At 43.1% G+C, this 17881-nt stretch overlaps 1 protein-coding gene across 3 annotated transcripts; it reads left to right on the forward strand.

The window, feature by feature from the left end:
• Positions 1-94: 94 nt before the first annotated feature.
• SPRING1 (SREBF pathway regulator in golgi 1) lies at positions 95-16233 on the forward strand. 3 transcript variants are annotated; one of them, XM_055550948.1, is made up of 5 exons: positions 98-273; positions 9744-9900; positions 12981-13132; positions 13516-13629; positions 15742-16233. In XM_055550948.1, the coding sequence occupies exons 1-5, from the start codon at positions 187-189 to the stop codon at positions 15823-15825; spliced, it is 594 nt and encodes a 197-aa protein (XP_055406923.1). In that variant the 5' UTR covers positions 98-186; the 3' UTR covers positions 15826-16233. The 3 variants fall into 3 exon arrangements, with proteins under 3 accessions (XP_055406924.1, XP_055406923.1, XP_055406922.1); XM_055550947.1 differs by having other exon boundaries at positions 100-337; XM_055550949.1 differs by lacking the exon at positions 9744-9900 and having other exon boundaries at positions 95-337.
• Positions 16234-17881: the final 1648 nt, after the last annotated feature.

Genomic DNA, 17881 nt, shown 5'->3' on the forward strand with positions numbered 1-17881 from the left:
GCCGCTCTCTAGGGACCAATGAGGAGGAGGCTGAATGAGCCCCGGAGGGTGACGCAAAGGTGCAGAGGCGGTGCGTGGGGCGGGGTCACGTGGGAGGTGAGAGGTGGCTGACGGGAGCTGGCTGGGCTGAGGGCCGCGGGGCCGGCGCCCGCCGCGAGCCATGGGGCTGCCGGCCGTGTAGGGGCCATGCCGCCGGGGCCCCGGTCCTGCCCCGCTCCGCGCCGGGATGGTGAACCTGGCGGCTATGGTGTGGCGCCGGCTCCTGCGGAAGAGGTGGGTGCTCGCCCTGGTCTTCGGGCTCTCGCTGGTCTACTTCCTCACCAGCACCTTCAAGCAGGTCAGTGCTGCCCCGGGCTGCCCGGGAGAGGGAACCTGCCTCGGCAGCCGCGCTGCCCGAGCGCCGGCGCGCCGGGGCTCAGACGGGAGAGGGGACCTGCCCCGTTGGCTGGGACAGAGCTGGGACTCGAGCCCGCTGTGATGGGCCTTTAACGCTGTTCTTTGCACCCTCAGGGCTTCCTACCTGCCAGGCTCAGGGCTTCCCACCTGCCGGTCCCAGGGCTGAGCGGGGCTGACATTTCTCCTTTCATCCTCACGGCGGTTCGGGGTGGGGGTGCGGGGGTGTACTGTCCCGGTATTGTAGTGGGGGAACCTGGAGACTGGAAAAGGTGGAGATTCCTGGGCGATAAGTAGCCAAGCTGCGAGGCCAGCGCCCGTGTGCCTGGTTTTTATTTAATTTCGGGGCTCAGTGATCGCCAGGGAGACACTTCAGGACCCCCGTGGTTCCCTTCCTATACAAAACAGGGTTGGGTGGAATTTTGTTTTCACCTCCCCACCCCCTGAGTTTTTCTTCTCTGTGCGAATTTCTGAGAGAAAAGGCAGAGAGCTTTGGTGGGAAATGTTACCCAGAGCACGAGCAGGGTGTTTAGAAATTCGGTACGAGCGTTTGGGTTTTTACAACGAATGAGCCTACTTCAGAGGGTACCCGGGACAACCCTGCTTTATGCTGTTGCTCTGATGGGAGTTAAAACAAATCTCCCCTTTTCATTTTCAAGAGTCAAGTTCCTAAATAGAATGTATCAGTGAATAGAAAATTACTAAACAAGGGAGAGAATATATGTATACTTACGGCTGATTCACGTTGTTGGACGGCAGAAACTAGCACAGTATTGTAAAGCAGTTATTTTCTAAGTTAAAAAAAAAAAAACAGTAAAGGAGATGGTCACCCTAGTTCTAGCAGGTTGGTGGGGAAGCTGTAAAAAGGGAAGTTAGAGAACTGTATCCCACCTTTCACCTGTGTTATAAGCTTCCTCTGGTGACTAGGATGTGTGGGTGACATTCCTGTGAACTCAGTGCTTCTTGGACATGTGTTTTCACAACTTCACAGACACCTTCTCGTGGTCACATGCCGTCCCCTGTCTGTCCCGCGGGTGCCACAGTGAGCAGGGACTCAGCCCCCTGCCTCCCTCCCACCTGCTGTTGCTCACCTCTAGCTCCGTTGGTTTCAATACCAACTGTATGCTGTTGGCTATCCTAATTTCTAACTCCAGCCTCGGCTGATTCAGAAACCCCCGAAACCCCCAGGTTCTTCTGTCCAGTTGCCTGCTTGAGTCCCTTTTGAATGTATTGTCAGCTCCTCTTACTTGTCCAAAACTGAACTCCTGATTCTCCAGCACCCGCACTTCCTCTCCAGTCTTCCCAGGCTCACTAGCTACTGTTCTTCAGGTAGTCTGGCCACACATACTTTCTGCTTTACTTTATCTCACTCCTCGCCTGCAAAACATTTCTTCTGCCTCCACAGCAGATCCCGAATCTGTTCTTCTCTCCCAGTTGTCGTCGCAGCCACCCTAGGGCAGCCTGCCTGGACCTCTGCAGGGGCCCACCCACAGGTCTCTGCTTTCTTTCTTGTCCTGAAGCCTTTTCTCTACCAGCAAGAGGGGGTGATCATCTGAATAGAAAAAAAGATATAATTCTTCTTTGGGCCCCCATTGCATTTAGGTAAAACTCCAGGCTCAGTTCCAGGATCTCTGCATGGTGAGTCTTGTTGTTAACTCAGGTGAGGCTTACTGTTACTGCCCCAGGCCACACCAGGTGACACAGTCTCAGTGACGTCAGTTTCTTGTCCATAGTCGTACTTTATTTTTTTTGTGGTAGAAATCGCTTACTGAGGATTTTTGGATCTTTTATTTATCTGTCTCCCCTCACTCTCCCTTCTGAACATCATTTTTTGGAGAACAGGGACTTTGTGTTGTTCATAGAATCCCAGTCTCTAGAATACTGCCAGACACTATTGTGGTTTTTCAGATATTGGTTGAACAATCAAATCTTTATAATTGGGTGGCTTCCTTTCTTCCCAGTTTAGCACACTCCTACTGATTTTTCCTTTATTGACTCAGATGCTGTCTACTCTGTTACTTTCCCTACAGTGTCCTTTTTTTTTTTTAATTTTATTTTATTTTTAAACTTTACAGTATTGTATTGGTTTTGCCAAACATCAAAATGAATCCGCCACAGGTATTACAGTCTCCTTTTTTGAGGGGTGGGTGTGGATGGGCATGCCATGAGGCTTGTGGGATCTTAGTTCCCTGACCAGGGATTGAACCCAGGCCCTTGGGTGAAAATGCAAAGTCCTAACCTCTGGACTACCAGGGAATTCTCCTACAACTACCTTTTACTCTGGTGTACCTAGTTTGTTTTTGTTTTTGTTTTTTTTTAACTTTTGATCTATGGCCACAATCATAGGGGTGTGTATGTGTTGGGGGGAGATGATTGTGAGTCCCTAAAACTGTTCACAACTGTTTTCGTTTTGTAGATTTTTTTGGATCTAATTACCCCATGGCCTAAAAAACATGTTAGCCATGATCTCTCTATTTCTGCCCATTAAGCCCTTGGCAACAACCACTAGTCAACTTTTTGTCTCCATGGATTTTCTTATTCTGAACATTTCATATAAATGGAATTGTACTGTGTGTCTTCTGTGTCTGGCTTCTTCAATTAAAAGCCTGTATTTTCAAGGCTCATCCATTTTGTAGCATGTATTAGTAGTTTATATCTGAATAATACTCAGTTGTAGACATCTACCACATTTTGTCTGATGGAGACTTGCCTTGTGTCTGAAAAAAGTGAAAGTAGTGAAAGTGTTAGTTGCTTAGTTGCAACTCTTTGGGACCCCATGAATTGTAGCACGCCAGGATCCTGTGTCCATGGAATTCTCAGGGCAGGAATACTGACTTGTTTCTACTTTTTGACTATTTGCCATGAACACTAGTGTACAAGGTTTTGTTTGGAAATGGGTTTTCAGTTCTCTTGGGTATGGTCCTAGGAGTGGAATTGATGGGTCACTTGGTAACTCTGTTTAACTTTTTGAGGAACTGCCAGGCTGTTTTCCAAAGTGGCCATACCATTTGCAGTGAGCTTTTAAGAAACTATACTTGTCAAGTTTTTGATGTACTATCAAAGATTATCCATAATTTTCTGGAAAAACCACTAAAATATTCTTTCTACTTCCAACTGCACATCTGTATGAGATAGATTTTCTTCATAAGCTTCAACCTGAACAATATATTGCAATAGATTGGATGCAGAGGGAGTTGTGAGAATCCAGCTGTTTTCCATTGAGCCAGGCATTAAAAACATTTCCAGAAATGTAAAAACATTTTCTCATCTCACCAAATACATATTTTTGTTTTGAAAAACATTCTTTTTCACATGCACATGAAAAACTGTTTGATATGTAATGGGCTCATTATTGTTATTTTTAAACAAATAGCTTATTTAAAATAAATGTTTTAAGAAGTTATGTTTTAATTTCTAATATGATAACTATCAATAGCCATAACCCTCAATGACCCACATATTGAAGTCCTGAATAATTTTTAAGAGTATAAAGGGTCCGTGGACTTTTGTGAGATGAACATCATCCCAATCTGACTGATGCTCTTACACACGTGTGAGTTTGCTTGCCGGCTCTGTTCTCTGCTGCCATTTTGGTCTTCGGCACTCCTGAGATCAGTGGCTTGAGGCGAGTGGGCTCCATTTTGCCTAGACTCAGGCTCCATCTGTAACAGAGCTATTGGACAGGAAGGCGGGGTGGGAATGGTTAGAATTAATTGAAAGGAGACTGAAAAACTCCAAAGCTTCATATGATCCTTAGCTCTGCTTCAGTGAGACTGAACTCTTGGAGCAGATGCAGCCATTTTTTGCCTAGAGAATAGTTGATTATTCTCTACAGCTTTGAATTCCTCTTTTCTTTAGTTTTCATGTTAATTAATGCTTTGGGGGATAGTTTAAATTGTAGGTATGGGAACACAAGAGAAATTAGTGACCTTGGTGGGGATGCCATTGGGGGAGAGGGCTGGGTGCCAGGTGACTTGGGCACACTGATTTAACAAATGTTTTAGTGAAAACCAACTGCACTAGGCAGTGTCTGCTAGATGATGGTGATACAGTGGGGGGCAAAGCAGATGGAGTCTGACTCTCCAAGAGCCTGTATTCTGTAGGGGGTGAGGGGTAGAAATGGCAAATGAGCAGGATTATTTCACACAACAATTAGTAATATAAAGAAAACAAAACAAGGTACTATGCTAGAGCAGCAAGGTGGGCCTAACTCTGGGGCGTTTGAGCTGAGACGAAAGAATTCCCAGTCTTGGAGTCAGAAGGGTCCTTAGAGGTCCTCTCATGTCAATAACTGTTCTCATAGTTGTTCAAGTAGTGCACTTCTGAAAGTGTCAGGGCTATGTGCATAACTACTTGAGAATATATGAACATCATCATCTTTTAAGTAATTAAGTATGTAAATTGGTTTCAAGTTAGACACTGTCTAAAGTGTAATAAATCATAAGAGAGAGTTGCTAATCTGTGTTTTTGTTCTATTTTTCACTAATCACGAAAGTACATATACCTTTCAGAGTTTGTAAAGTACTGCATAGGTTAGACAAGGAAAACAGTTAACTTTAATCTCAGCAACCAGAGGGATTCACTGATGATATTTGGGCATATTTTCTTTCTTCATTTTCATATTTTAAACATATAGTTGGGGCATACTCTTTTTTCACTTAACATGTATGCATTTTCCCCATCTTTAAAAGCTTTAAGTATAAATTTTTTATAACTAAAATTTTCCATGATCAGGTTATATTTATTTGTCATTCCCTGAATATTGGACATTCGGGATTCCCTCTGGCCTTTGTCTCCCTTTTTTTCTTTTACTTTTGAGAACCATAAGCGACTCTTTTAATGACAGTGCCTTATGCTTAGGTGCCTCACTGCTCACATGGGACGCGTATCTCATTTGACCCTTAGGCTAGCTCCTGAAAAATAGGACAGGTATTAATATGTGTGCTCACGTGCTCTGGCGCTCAGTTGTGTCTGACTTTCTGCTACCCCATGGACTGTAGCCCACCAGGCTCCTTTGTCCTTGGAATTTTCCAGGCAAGAATATTGGAGCAGGTTGCCATTTCCTACTCCAGGGGACCTTCCCAACCCAGGGATCAAAACTCATGTCTTTTGTGTCTCCTGCATTGGAAGGCGGATTCTTTAACTCTGTGCCACCTGGGAAGCCCCAGTTATCAATATACCCCCTTTTAAATCAGAGGTTAAGTAATATACATTAGTAATAAAACATTTCTATTGTTGCTTGTAGTTTATGAAAATTCTGGAGGCGCTTTGAAAATAGAGAACCCAGCTACCTTTGTTTCTGTATCCTTAACACATTGTAAGAACTTGGTACCTTTGGATGGGTCCGAAATGAGAAAATACATATTGGGAGGGGATGTTTAAAATTGAGACAGCCTGTTAGGGTAGGTGGACCAGCTGGGGAAAGGTTTAAAGCTGCTTGTTCAGTGAAGCAATCCCTTCAGTGCCCCTTCACCACATCTTTGTAAAAGTGGACCTTTGGAAAAACAGCTGTGTGCTAATTCATTACACTTGTCATTATGTCCTACACACTGTCTTGTACAGTCTTTTCTGGTTGTACAACGCTGAGCCAATCCTTTTGGCAAGGTTGTGAATATTCAGGTTTGAAAACAATCTCAAATGCTGGGAGCATTGCCTTTCTGTTTTCCAGGATCATAGTAATGTGGAAGAGGTCCTTCTGGAATGCCCTTGTCCGTGAATGCTTGTTTTCTTTCAGGAGGAATAACAGGAAAGTTTGAGAGTAATTTGAAGAGCACTTTCAACCTTGCTATACTGTAAATCCAGTTTACTGTACTTTGACCAGCCTCTTAAGTCTTTATGGCTATTAATTTATCTAGGGTAGCATTTTAGTGTAGTTTAGCTTGGACATAGCTTGATTATCTCGTTAACTGATACAGCCCCAACAGAGCAGAGGAGCGTGAATTTACAGGTGGTTAAGCAGTGTGCACCTAAGTGATTTGTCCATATTCCCAAGGCTTCTGCATTTAGCTCCCATTCTTCCCCCAACCGAGTAATACTGATGTTGTTTTTGTATAACCCTTCTTGTTCATGCTGATGCTAGTTCAAAAGAAAAAAAAGAGAGGGGAAAGTGAAAGTAGCTCAGTCATATCTGACTCGTTGTGACTCCATGGACTATACAGTCCATGGAATTCTCCAGGCCGGCATACTAGAGTGGGTAGCTGTTCACTTCTCCAGAGAATCTTCCCAACCCAAGGATTGAATCTAGTTCTCCCACATTGCAGGCGGATTCTTTACCAGCTGAGCCACCAGGGAAGTCCAAGTATACTGGAGTGGGTAGTCTATCCCTTCTCCAGGGGATCTTCCCAACCCAGAAATTGAACCGGAGTCTCCTGCATTGCAGGTGGATTATTTACCAGCTGGGAGAATAGAAATTAAAGCCACCTGGCAGGACTGTTTTACCTTTAGTAAATTAAGGAACAGAATTCAGTACTGGTGTGGCACAGTGTTATTTAAATGCTGGTAATGTTATAAGTGGCATATATAACTTTTGGAAAATTATCTAGCACTGTGCGAAGAACTGATTCATTCAGTCAGGTCAGAAGACCCTGATGGTGGGAACGATTGAAGGCAAGAGAAGAAGGGGGTGACAGAGGATGAGATGGTTGGATGGCATCAGCGACACAATGGACACGAGTTTGAGTAGGTTCCGGGAGTTGGTGATGAACAGGGAAGCCTGGTGTGCTGCATTCCATGGGGTCACAAAGAGTCAGACACGACTGACTGAAATGAATTATAGCATTGAGTCTACTTCTAATAATAATTCCTACCATAAAGGATGCAAGAGAATAAGCAAAAGGTCTCCATTTTTATTGCAGTGCTGTTATCAAAACCTGGGGCAGGCTGAAACATTGATCTGTAGAGGATGTGTTTACTAAATTACAGCATATCAACATGATGGATTATTATATAGCCTCGAAAATGATTATCAAGATAATGTAGGTACTTGAATCGTTTACCGTCCAATTAGTGTCAAGAGGAGCTGAATGTGAAGCATCCTAATTTGTAATATAAATGCTGGGGTCAAAGGCTAGAAGTTAATATGCAGAAATGGCTACAGCTTTATTAAAGTAATGGGATTGTGGGATATTTATGTCTTTCAGATTGGTAATCATGGTTTTTTTAAATAATAAACTTAATTTGGAATAATTATGGGTTTACAGAGAAGTTTCAAGGGTAGAGTTCCTGTAGATTGCTCACTAGTGTCGCCTATTGTTAATGATAATCATGTTTTTAATAACTTATCATTTTACTTTAAATTAAAAATGAAACTTTTCCAAAGATGAAAGATGGTAATAATCACCAGTCCTTTCCATGTTAATGGTCTGTAGTGTATCTTTCCATGCCTTTATCTCAGCTCTTACAAACTTGTATGTATACATTAATACAGTTATTATTGTAATACAACATGTGGTAATATGCACATTATTCCGTAACTTGTTTTTTAGCTTAATATACTAAGGACATCAGTGATCTGCAGCCCTGTTTATTATATCATCTGAGTGCTTTGAAAAAATAATGACTCCCAGGTCCCACCCACAGAGCTTTTTACTCAGTCTGGAGTTGGACTCGGGAATCAGAATTTAAGTGTCCTATATAATCTAATGTGCAAGTCATGTTTAAGGACTCCTACTGTAGGTAAATACACATCAGTCATGTCTATTTTTTTTGGTAATAGCCATAGCTATCCATGTTTATTCAATCATTTCTTTGTGGTTGGGGTTCCTGTTTTTTTTTTCTATCACATAAACAGTCCTATAGTGGACATCCTAATACACCCTTACACATTGGTACTGTCTAGAGGCTAGGTTTCAAAAATGTGTTTGCTGTGCCAAAGTATATGTGGATATGCATGTTGTAAATATTAAATAACTCTTCCCAGAAAAATAACTCTTTTCTGTTGTCTTAAAAGTATAACCTTTGTCATCACCTTTCAAGGTTAGTCCCTTTTGCTCAATGACACATGACAAATCATTCTTAATGGCAGAAGCCACAGAGCTCTATTAAAATGGTAGAATGGTTAAATTATCCTCTGTCTGTGGGACTTCCCTGGCAAGAATACTGGAGTGGGTTGTCATTCCCTTCTCCAGGGAATCTTCTCAACTCAGGGATTGAACCCTGTGTTGCAGGCAGATTCTTCACCACTAAGCCACTAGGGGCCCGTATATACACACCCGTATACACAGCGTCTCTCAGAGGGAGTCTTATCCTTGTTTTGTTTTCCAACAATAGATAGGTTGAGTAATTCAGAAGGTGGCTGTCTCCTGAATCAGAAGATGGCATGGTCTGTGTTTTGGCTCTCGGGCATCTTACTTAGTTTGTCTTAAGAGTATAACAAGGCAGATTGGAAAGTCTAACTGTGGCATGGGGGCTAGGAGAAAAGGTCTAAACTCTTGCCTCTAGAGAAGCTCCTCACTTTGCGTGTCTAGGTAAAGGCTGTCTGACGTGGGTGTCTTTTGTAAAGAAAGATATATATTCTAAGGGTCACATTGCTTGCTTGCTAAGTTGCTTCAGTCATGTTCGACTCTTTACAACCCAGTGGACTGCAGCCCACCAGCTTCCTCTGTTCATGGGATTCTCCAGGCAAGAATACTGGAGTCGGTTGCCGTGCACTCCTCCAGGGGCTCTTCCTGACTCAGGGATCAAACCTGCGTGTCTTATGTCTGTTGCATTTGCAGGCAGGTTGTTTACCACTGGCGCCACCTGGGAGGCCCCAAGTGTCATGTACTCAGTATTTTTTCATAGAAAAAATTTGCAAGTTTCCATGCTCTTGCACCTAAAATCAAGCTCTTAATTCAGTGTTCCCATTAGTTTACCACTGTTCCTCACTGCAGATTAAAGTAACCTTGTTACCTGTGATATGTTCCAGTATTGTCTGAAATGACAGTTGGAAAGTTTCTTTGAAGTTTCCTTTTTTAAAAATGTATTCAGATTTTACATTCTATTCCCCAATGTAAATGTTTACTTTAACATAAAAAATGTTTTAAATGATTTTCTGTCAGAAAGTTCAAAACTCTTCCCCTCCAAATTTTTTTAAGAAATTAATGCTTTTGTACACATTTATAATGTGTACTTAATCCAGGGGCATTTATGTAAATATTAAAGCATAGCCCTAATTTATTACTTCTTCCTTCAGGTTTATTTTGCATTTTTTAAAAAAGGACTTTGGCCCAGACTTTTCTTATACCAAGTGAGGTTTCCTGTTGTGCAAGCTTTTTTATATTGTTTTTGTCCTATTACTGTAGTTTATATGAAAAATTGGTGAAAATGCAAGAAACGATAGTTTAACCTTCTCATTTATGGTCTCTTTGTAGGAGGAGAGGGCAGTGAGAGATCGGAATCTCCTCCAGGTCCAAGACCACGATCAACCCATCCCATGGAAAGTACAGTTTAATTTGGGCAATAGTAGTCGACCCAGCAACCAGTGCCGGAACTCCATTCAGGGGAAACACCTCATCACAGATGAACTGGGTGAGGCTGGCTCCCTTCCTCTCCTGCAGTCTGGTGCCACTTTTCCTTAATGTCGACTATCCAGATGGTGGTCAGAATTCCTCAGTAATTTTGTGGGTTTTTTTCCTTTTTCAGCTGGTGGTTTGCAAATAATCTGGTTTGTTTTGCAAGAGTAAATTTTGCTGTCAGTCTCAGAACAAATGAATTATAAACCTAACAATGCTGAAATTGATAACAGTAACCTTGAATTAGAGTCTTCATTGATACCTGATGAAGCTCAACAAAATGAAGACAGGTACTGTCTTTAAAATGAGACTACAGTGCATATGTGGGTGTGTTTTAAAGTTTGCAACCCCAGTAAAATAATTAAGAAAAAAAAACTTTTCCTAAAAGATCTCAAAGGTGTCAGAGCATATGAGGTTATTTGGGATTAAAGGAAAGAATCAGGAAAACTAAACAGTGTTGAGCTCTGTTTTTAAGATTACATTGAAAAAGCAGATTAAATTGCAAATAACATGTGTTTTGTTTTAATAGAGTAAAGTTCAGTTAAGGGAAGCTACCTCCACAGTATGACCCAGCTAGTCAGGCAGGCGTAGACCTAGGACTAGGACCAGGACTGAAGTTGGAATTCAGTGCTTTTTTCTTACAGACTTTAGTTCGTATGATATCCAGTGAGAAAGCTTGAAATCTTATGCCTTGACTTTATTATTTAATATTAGGTTATAAATGACAGTTTGTCTTTTCCTTTGGTCATAGCTAGCAAAAGAATGATTTCCCTCTGATTAATTCAAATGAGACAAAGACTCTCAGATTTCTTAAGTAAAAAGTTCCAAGAACCAATCAATAAAAATCCAAGAACGATATGTTTTATATTACCTCCCTGAATACACAAGAGGAGATAAACAGTGTAATAAAGAAAACTTGCAGGAAATTTTTGCGTTTTAGCGAGCAGATGCCACCAACATGAGTGTTGCCAGAGTTACACCTTATTCAGTAAGACAACCAATAGAGTTAGAAACTTTGCAAAGGTTATAAGTTGGTTTCCCAGTCAGGAGCAGCACACTCTGAGATTGTGATCTCACAGGACTCCTTGTTGGAAATAATGTCTGTAAGAGTGCGCTTCTCCAGATTCAAAAGGAGAAATCTTGATGGGCTTTCTTTCACCAGAAGTTACAAAGATCTGGTTTCAAAGCTAAATATTGACAGATTGTACTGGGGAAAAATAGAAGACCTAAGATGCCAACACTTAAAACATGGAAAAGAGAAAAGGGCAGAAAGATCATTTCCACAAGGGTAATATTTTACATCTTTCTGACAGATTTCATGATAAGATGCTCTGTATCATTTGGGGCAGAATTTTAAGGAACATGCTGGCTTATTTGGATTTTTAATTTGTAATTCCTGTGAAGATGATGAGTAAGAATAGTTAGGAAGAATCCCAGAAACATTTAATGTGGCGTTAGGATCATCCTCTCTTACTTTAGAAGACAAAACCACATAGTTAAAACTACCACAGCAACGACAAGAAGCACCAGCACCCAGATAAGTGGGATCGGCTTCTCAGAGGCCTCAGTTTCCCTAGTATGGAGTGAGGGCCCTTCTTGCCTCTTCCATTGTTATTTTACTGGTGCCTCCTGCATTTGCACAGACTTTGTTTTCCAGAATGGTTTCTGAAAACAACCTCTTGCTTCACGAGGTCTCATTCTCTGAGGATTATGAAGCTGGGGCATTTGGAATGGAAGGATGTGAGGAACAGCTGCTCTGCACCTGTGTGCACCTATGGGCATGGGCCTGCACCTGGGAGTTTGCCCATGGACCAGGTGGTGTCCCTCATGGACTTATGCTTATATTTTTGTGTCCCACTCCCGGAAGGGTATAGAGAAATGTCTGTAGCAGCTATGAAAAATAAGTTCACTTTAGTAAGGAGATTCTTTTCTTAAAGTTGAGTATGAATGCATGAACCGAGTTGGAGGGGGTGTACTTAGATGATGAGGAAATTAGGATTTTTATTCCTTTGGTCTTATTGAGTACTGGCATTCCCTAATGCTGAGGGCTAATTGAATCCCTGCTCTGTATACTTAAAAACAGCCTAAATCAGTTTCTAAAGGTTAGATGTGAAATGGCAAGTATATGAAAGGTATTTATAAAAAGTGAGTGTGAAGTTTTTTTTGTTTGTTTTGGTTTTTTGTTTTGTTTTTAATCTAGGAGGATCTCATTTTCAGGAATGAACGCCTTGTTTTTTTTCCTCTCTTCAGATTTTTGTTTGAAAAAGCATGACTTTTTCTCCAGGCATAGATGAAAAATTGGCTTGTATAGGTTAGAACAGGCCTTTGTTTCCCTGAGTACTGGAGTGGGGTGCCATTGCCTTCTCCATATAAAAAGTGTGTGTGAGGTTTTTTTTTGTTCGTATATAGCCTAGGCTATATACATCCTAATCCACCTAAATGACCTTTTAGTCTGCGGTCACATATTTGATTTAATCATCACATGGCCTTTGTTTCCCTGAAGAGAGGAAAATAAACAAGGCGTTCATTCCTGAAAATGAGATCCTCCTAGATTAAAAACAAAACAAAACAAAACTTCACACACACTTTTTATATGGAGAAGGCAATGGCACCCCACTCCAGTACTCTTGCCTGGAAAATCCCATGGACGGAGGAGCCTGGTAGGCTGCAGTCCATGGGGTCGCTAAGAGTCGGGCATGACTGAGCGACTTCACTTTCACTTTTCACTTTCATGCATTGGAGAGGGAAATGGCAACCCACTCCAGTGTTCTTGCCTGGAGAATCCCAGGGACGGGGGAGCCTGGTGGGCTGCCGTCTATGGGGTCGCACAGAGTCGGACACGACTGAAGTGACTTAGCTGCAGCAGCCTACTTATAAAATAGGAGTCTGTGTTTCCTGTAAACTGCTGCATGCAGATAGCAAGCTCTGATTGGACACCGTCTGATTCCAAACTCTGTGGTCTTTAGGATGCTGCTGACTCCAGACTCTGGCTTTGTGTTCTTTGGGAGCCGGACTTTGATTGCTGCCGTGTGATCGCCCCTGGAGGACAGGTAGGGGACTGCTAGGTGTATACTCAGGTTAGTCTCTGCCTTTCAGGTTACGTTTGTGAGAGGAGAGATTTGCTGGTGAACGGCTGCTGTAACGTCAACGTCCCTGGCACGAAGCAGTACTGCTGTGACGGCTGCTTGTCCAGTGGCTGCTGTAGCGCCTACGAGTACTGTGTCTCCTGCTGCCTGCAGCCCAGCAAGGTATGGAGAGTCGCTCCTTGTGCTGCGTCTCCTTTCATTTTTCTGCTTGCATTTCACATTGAGCATTAGAATCTTTCTGTGGGATTCTTTGAAAATAGAAGAGAACCTTGTGTAGGTGTCAGAAATGGCTGCTGTGAGGTAGCCTTTGTCTGCAAGGGAAGAAGGTAGTTCTCTTTCCTCCAGCTGTGCTTTGGTAGAGTGGGCTGTTGTATTCCCAGTCAGATGTCTGAAGAATAGGACACCAGCCTCCTGCTCATGTAAGCCTCTCTTCCTCTCCCTCCCCTCCCTGCATCAGCAGTCTCTTACTTTAGGAGAAGTTTCCAAGGTTACCTTGTGCTGCTGAGTTCGGAATTTATTATAGGTACTAACTTTTGTTTCCACAGCAACTCCTCCTGGAGCGCTTCCTCAACCGGGCAGCTGTGGCATTCCAGAACCTCTTCATGGCAGTTGAAGATCACTTTGAATTGTGTTTGGCTAAATGCAGGACCTCATCCCAGGTCAGAAGCCATGATGCCTCTGGTGGTGGGGTGGGCCAGTGGGAATCAACGTCTGGAAGAAAACTTGAAAATCCGCACTGGGGGCCCTTTGGTGGGGTGATAATGGAGAAGAGATTTAAATGGAACTTTGGGGGATTGATTGTACAGTCATCCCTTGGTATCTGAGGATATTTGGTTCCAGGACCCCAAATTCCTAAATGCTCATATAAAATGGCATAATGTTTGCATATTACCTCCCTCCATCCTCCTGTATGCTTTAAAGCGTTTCTAGATTACTTATAATAACTAATACAGTGTAAAGGCCATGTTTTGCTTTTTGGAACTTTGTGGAGTTTTTTGAAATACTTTTGATCTGCCGTTGGTTGAATCCATGTATGCGGACCCTGTGGATACGGAGGGCTGACTGTATTTAGAATGTCAACGTGAGATTTATATGATTTAGGGATGTAAAATATTTATATTTATTTAAATCAAGGTCTAACTAACTTGCATGTTCCCTGTCTGATTAGCTTGTTTGCATTTTAAGTCCTACTAGTCAAATTCCTGAGAGAAGCTCTCTCCTCTGTCTTTGACTGAAATTTGACTAAAACTTTCTAGCCACCACTCGTTTAGAGTGGGTACTAAATTATTCTGGGACAAAAATGTGGTTTATTTTAGGATTCAAGGGCATGGGGCCGGTGGGTGTAGAAAAATACACAGATAAATCTGTAGGTCGTTAAGCTTTCAGTACTTTCTAGCATGTTGTCATTAAATGCTTTGCTCTTTGGGCATTAAACATGGCACCAGCTGCTGAAAGTGTCTGAACCTTTTTGCCTTTTGACTTCCCGTCCTCTGCTCTCAGCCTTTGTGACTGGGTGGTGGTTGGAGTGCTCTCTGTAAAATCACCAAATGTGTTCGTTATACAAGCACATTTCCTCTGGCTTTCCTTCATGGTGTCTCCAAGATTGACCTGGCTCTGTCTGAGATACATGACTCATTTGCCATTATCTGGAACTCTTACACCCTTTGCCAGATTTCTGTAGTCCTCCTTTGGGTTTTATAATACTCTGTATGTCTCTGATCTGCTCTTAATGGTATTTAGCATTGTTGGGTAAATGTTTCAGGGATTATAATGAGTATTTGAAACATGAAGAAATTCCTAATGGCCTTGTTTTGCTGAAAGAGCTTTCCATTTGAATAGACTTTAAAGGAAATGTGGAGGAAGTTTGAACCTGTGACTTTGATTCATACTCTCATTCTGAGAAATGGAAAATAGAAAAAAGGCCAGGTGTTTTCTTTCCTTAACTGATAAAACCCAGGAGTTAATTCCAAACTTGACTGAAGATGCTAAACTTTCTTGACTTTGCTTTTTCATTGTAAAGAGAAAATTCCCAGTTGCCAATTTGCCTTTATAACAGTGTCCCAAGAAGCAGAGTTGGCTGCATGACTATAAATTGGATTAATACTTACAATTTAGATATTTAGCCTTGGTCTTAGATTAATTAATGAATTCTTGAATAGCCAAAAATTCAAGTTGCTTGTATGAAAACAAATTGCTGAAAAATTAGTCATCGAGGCTGATTATCTGTAGTCACACTTCATTTGCTTGGCCAGATGTGGTCAAGCATTTGCGTGGTACCGTGGTGTTTTGCTCATGTGCCGGCCCTTAGATACACAAACCTTGATGGAAGCAATTGGAAGTGCAGCTCCTTCGTCTCTGCAGGGCACAGTGCCGGGGGCCTTCACCTCTGCAGGGCGCAGTGCCGGGGGCCTTCACCTCTGCAGGGTGCAGTGCCAGGGGCCGAATTACTTTGAAGCACAGGGTCAAGTGCAAGACACCTGCTGGATCTTAATCTGACTTAAAATAATTTGAGGGAAGTTTATTGTCTCAGGTTGTCCTAGTCACAGCTGGGTTTTAAAAAACTCACTCGTGTGTGTAAAAGAAACGGTCCTGTGACACTCTGTCCTTTCTCATGCCCTTCGTTGGCATTCCGTGCCGAGCATCCGCCTTGGTTGCAGAGGGTGCCCTGGTGACATTTTGGAGCTGGGCTCACCTGGACTCCCTCAGGGGGCGTATGCTGGCCGCCATCCCACTCTCTCTCACAGCGCTCTTCTCTTCCGTTTTGCCAACAGAGCGTGCAGCACGAGAACACCTATAGGGATCCCATAGCAAAGTACTGCTACGGAGAGAGCCCTCCCGAGCTCTTCCCCGCGTGACACTGTTGGGGACTCGGCCCTCTGGGAGGATGTGCTGCTGAAGAACTTGCAGCCTGAAGCTTTTCTCTGGTCTTCGAGAGAAGACTTGATTATGACCACTTCTTGTGCTGTGCTCTGTGGCCTCACTCACCCCCGGGCTGACCAGATGGACTTGCTCCGTAAAGCAGTTGGAAACGCCAGCGGGTCGCATTCGAGAAAGACAGAACGGCGGGTGACCTGGCGGAGGCATCGGCGCTCTGGGCGCCTCAGCCCTGCGGCTGCTTGGGAACCTGTGGGCCCCTTTGTGTGTTCTCCCCGGGCCCTTCACTGTAAAGTTATTTATTGGACTTCTTTGGAGTGGTGGGAAAATTCTGTTTCCTGTAGGAAAATGTTTTGCCTTGACAGTGGAATATATTCAAGGAGATTGTTGTTCTTGGTGTTGTTTTCTTGTGTTCTTGAGTTTCATGAGTGAAATCGTCCCTTCACCCACTAAAACTTTGGCCTCTTAAAACGTGCATGTTCTCTCAAGCTGGTTTATTTTTGGTTTTGTTTAGACAGCATCTTCAGGAGAAACTCAGATGCTGTTCCCTTCACATCCTGTGCTAACTTTCTGGCATCTGGCACTGTGTGCTCTCAGGTTTTTTTCTAGTCTGTTTGGATATGCTTGTTTACTGATGTGCATGCATCGTTTTAACCAGCAATTCTGCCTTGTTGTCCTGGAGGGTTTTGTTAACTGTTTCCTACGCCCTGGTTGAAATGACTGGTCTTCTCAGCCCTGGAACATCAGGAGTCTCAAGAAAGTCACCTGCGGGGCGGCCTCCTCCTCTCCTGACATGGGAACCCATTGTTAAGGTGATTCCCAAGTGAAGATACATCTCGCAACTGACTGTAAGTGGTCCTGTTTTATTGCTTTCAGCTTCAGGAGATGTAACAGGTACGGACATTTGGTTTCTCTATGATTTACAGAGATGAAGAACAAAACTCAAGTTTCTGTCAAGGTGCTAAAGGAGACATCTGCCCTCGGTGGATTCAGGACGCACAGGCGCTGGTCTGCTTACTTGGGGCCTCCTGTGCTTATGGTACAACAACCCGCTCTGGTCAATGCCAGCAGTATTTGGGGCTTAGATCAAGACGTCGTGCCTGTCATATAATACAGCTCTTTGCTCTCAGAAGTCATGCTATCACACACAGTTCTTTCCCAGAGCCCTTCACTAACCTCTGGATCTGTCAAGGTCTCCCTCGTTCTTTGTCGGTTGTTCAGCTGCTGCCCTTGGAGCAGAGCACAGGTTTTACAGCCCGCTTTCAGCGTTTTTATTTCAGTGGAGCTTTGCCTTCCTCTGTATCTCTGAAGTCTGCATAGTGGGAATTTCCCTTAACTCTTTCGCATTATTTCTCACCCTTATCTTCCCAAGCTAGTTGTTCCCCTAAGTCCACTTTCTTAGAGGGTAAACTATCTGACAGTTGTTTTTAAATGTTAGATCCCAGGAAGTTTATTTAGTGTGCATCAGGCTCTTTGGCTTCTGTGTGTGTTCTGTGAAAGCGTGAGTACGTCTACCTGTTTCGTCATCTCACTGCTTTTGGTACCTCAGCCTGTCTCCTGGTGGTTGTCACTGACAAGCCTCTCCTTTGAGCTTATTTGAACCCTTGAGCAATAACTCACAGTAGATTTACTGTGGAAACAGTTTATATCAAAGGTCAGCCGTGCCTGTTTACTCTGTATTTGAACATTGGCGTGCATGTTTTGCATTTTCACTGTTTTCACGGTCTTTGTAACTTAAGTAGAAAATGAAGCTCTCTTGTTCCCACCTTGTAGATGAGGTAATAGAGAGAAGTGACTTCCCTGGGTCTCCACGACAGAACCAGAACATGACCTTCATCTGCTGCTCGGGGGTCCACTGTCCTTCCCGGTGCCCCTCGCCCGCTCCAGTGCTGACTCATCTATAAACACTCCCCTGAGAGCATATAGATCTGGATTGTCCAGGCCAGAAGAGAGGAGAGGTGGCATAAGTAGTCAGATTGGGTTGATAATCCAAAGGTCATTTTCATTCAGTCCTGGAATGTGTTTCTCTGTACTGTA

The sequence above is a fragment of the Bubalus kerabau genome, chromosome 16, assembly GCF_029407905.1.
Source record: "Bubalus kerabau isolate K-KA32 ecotype Philippines breed swamp buffalo chromosome 16, PCC_UOA_SB_1v2, whole genome shotgun sequence".
Taxonomy (NCBI): domain Eukaryota; kingdom Metazoa; phylum Chordata; class Mammalia; order Artiodactyla; family Bovidae; genus Bubalus; species Bubalus kerabau.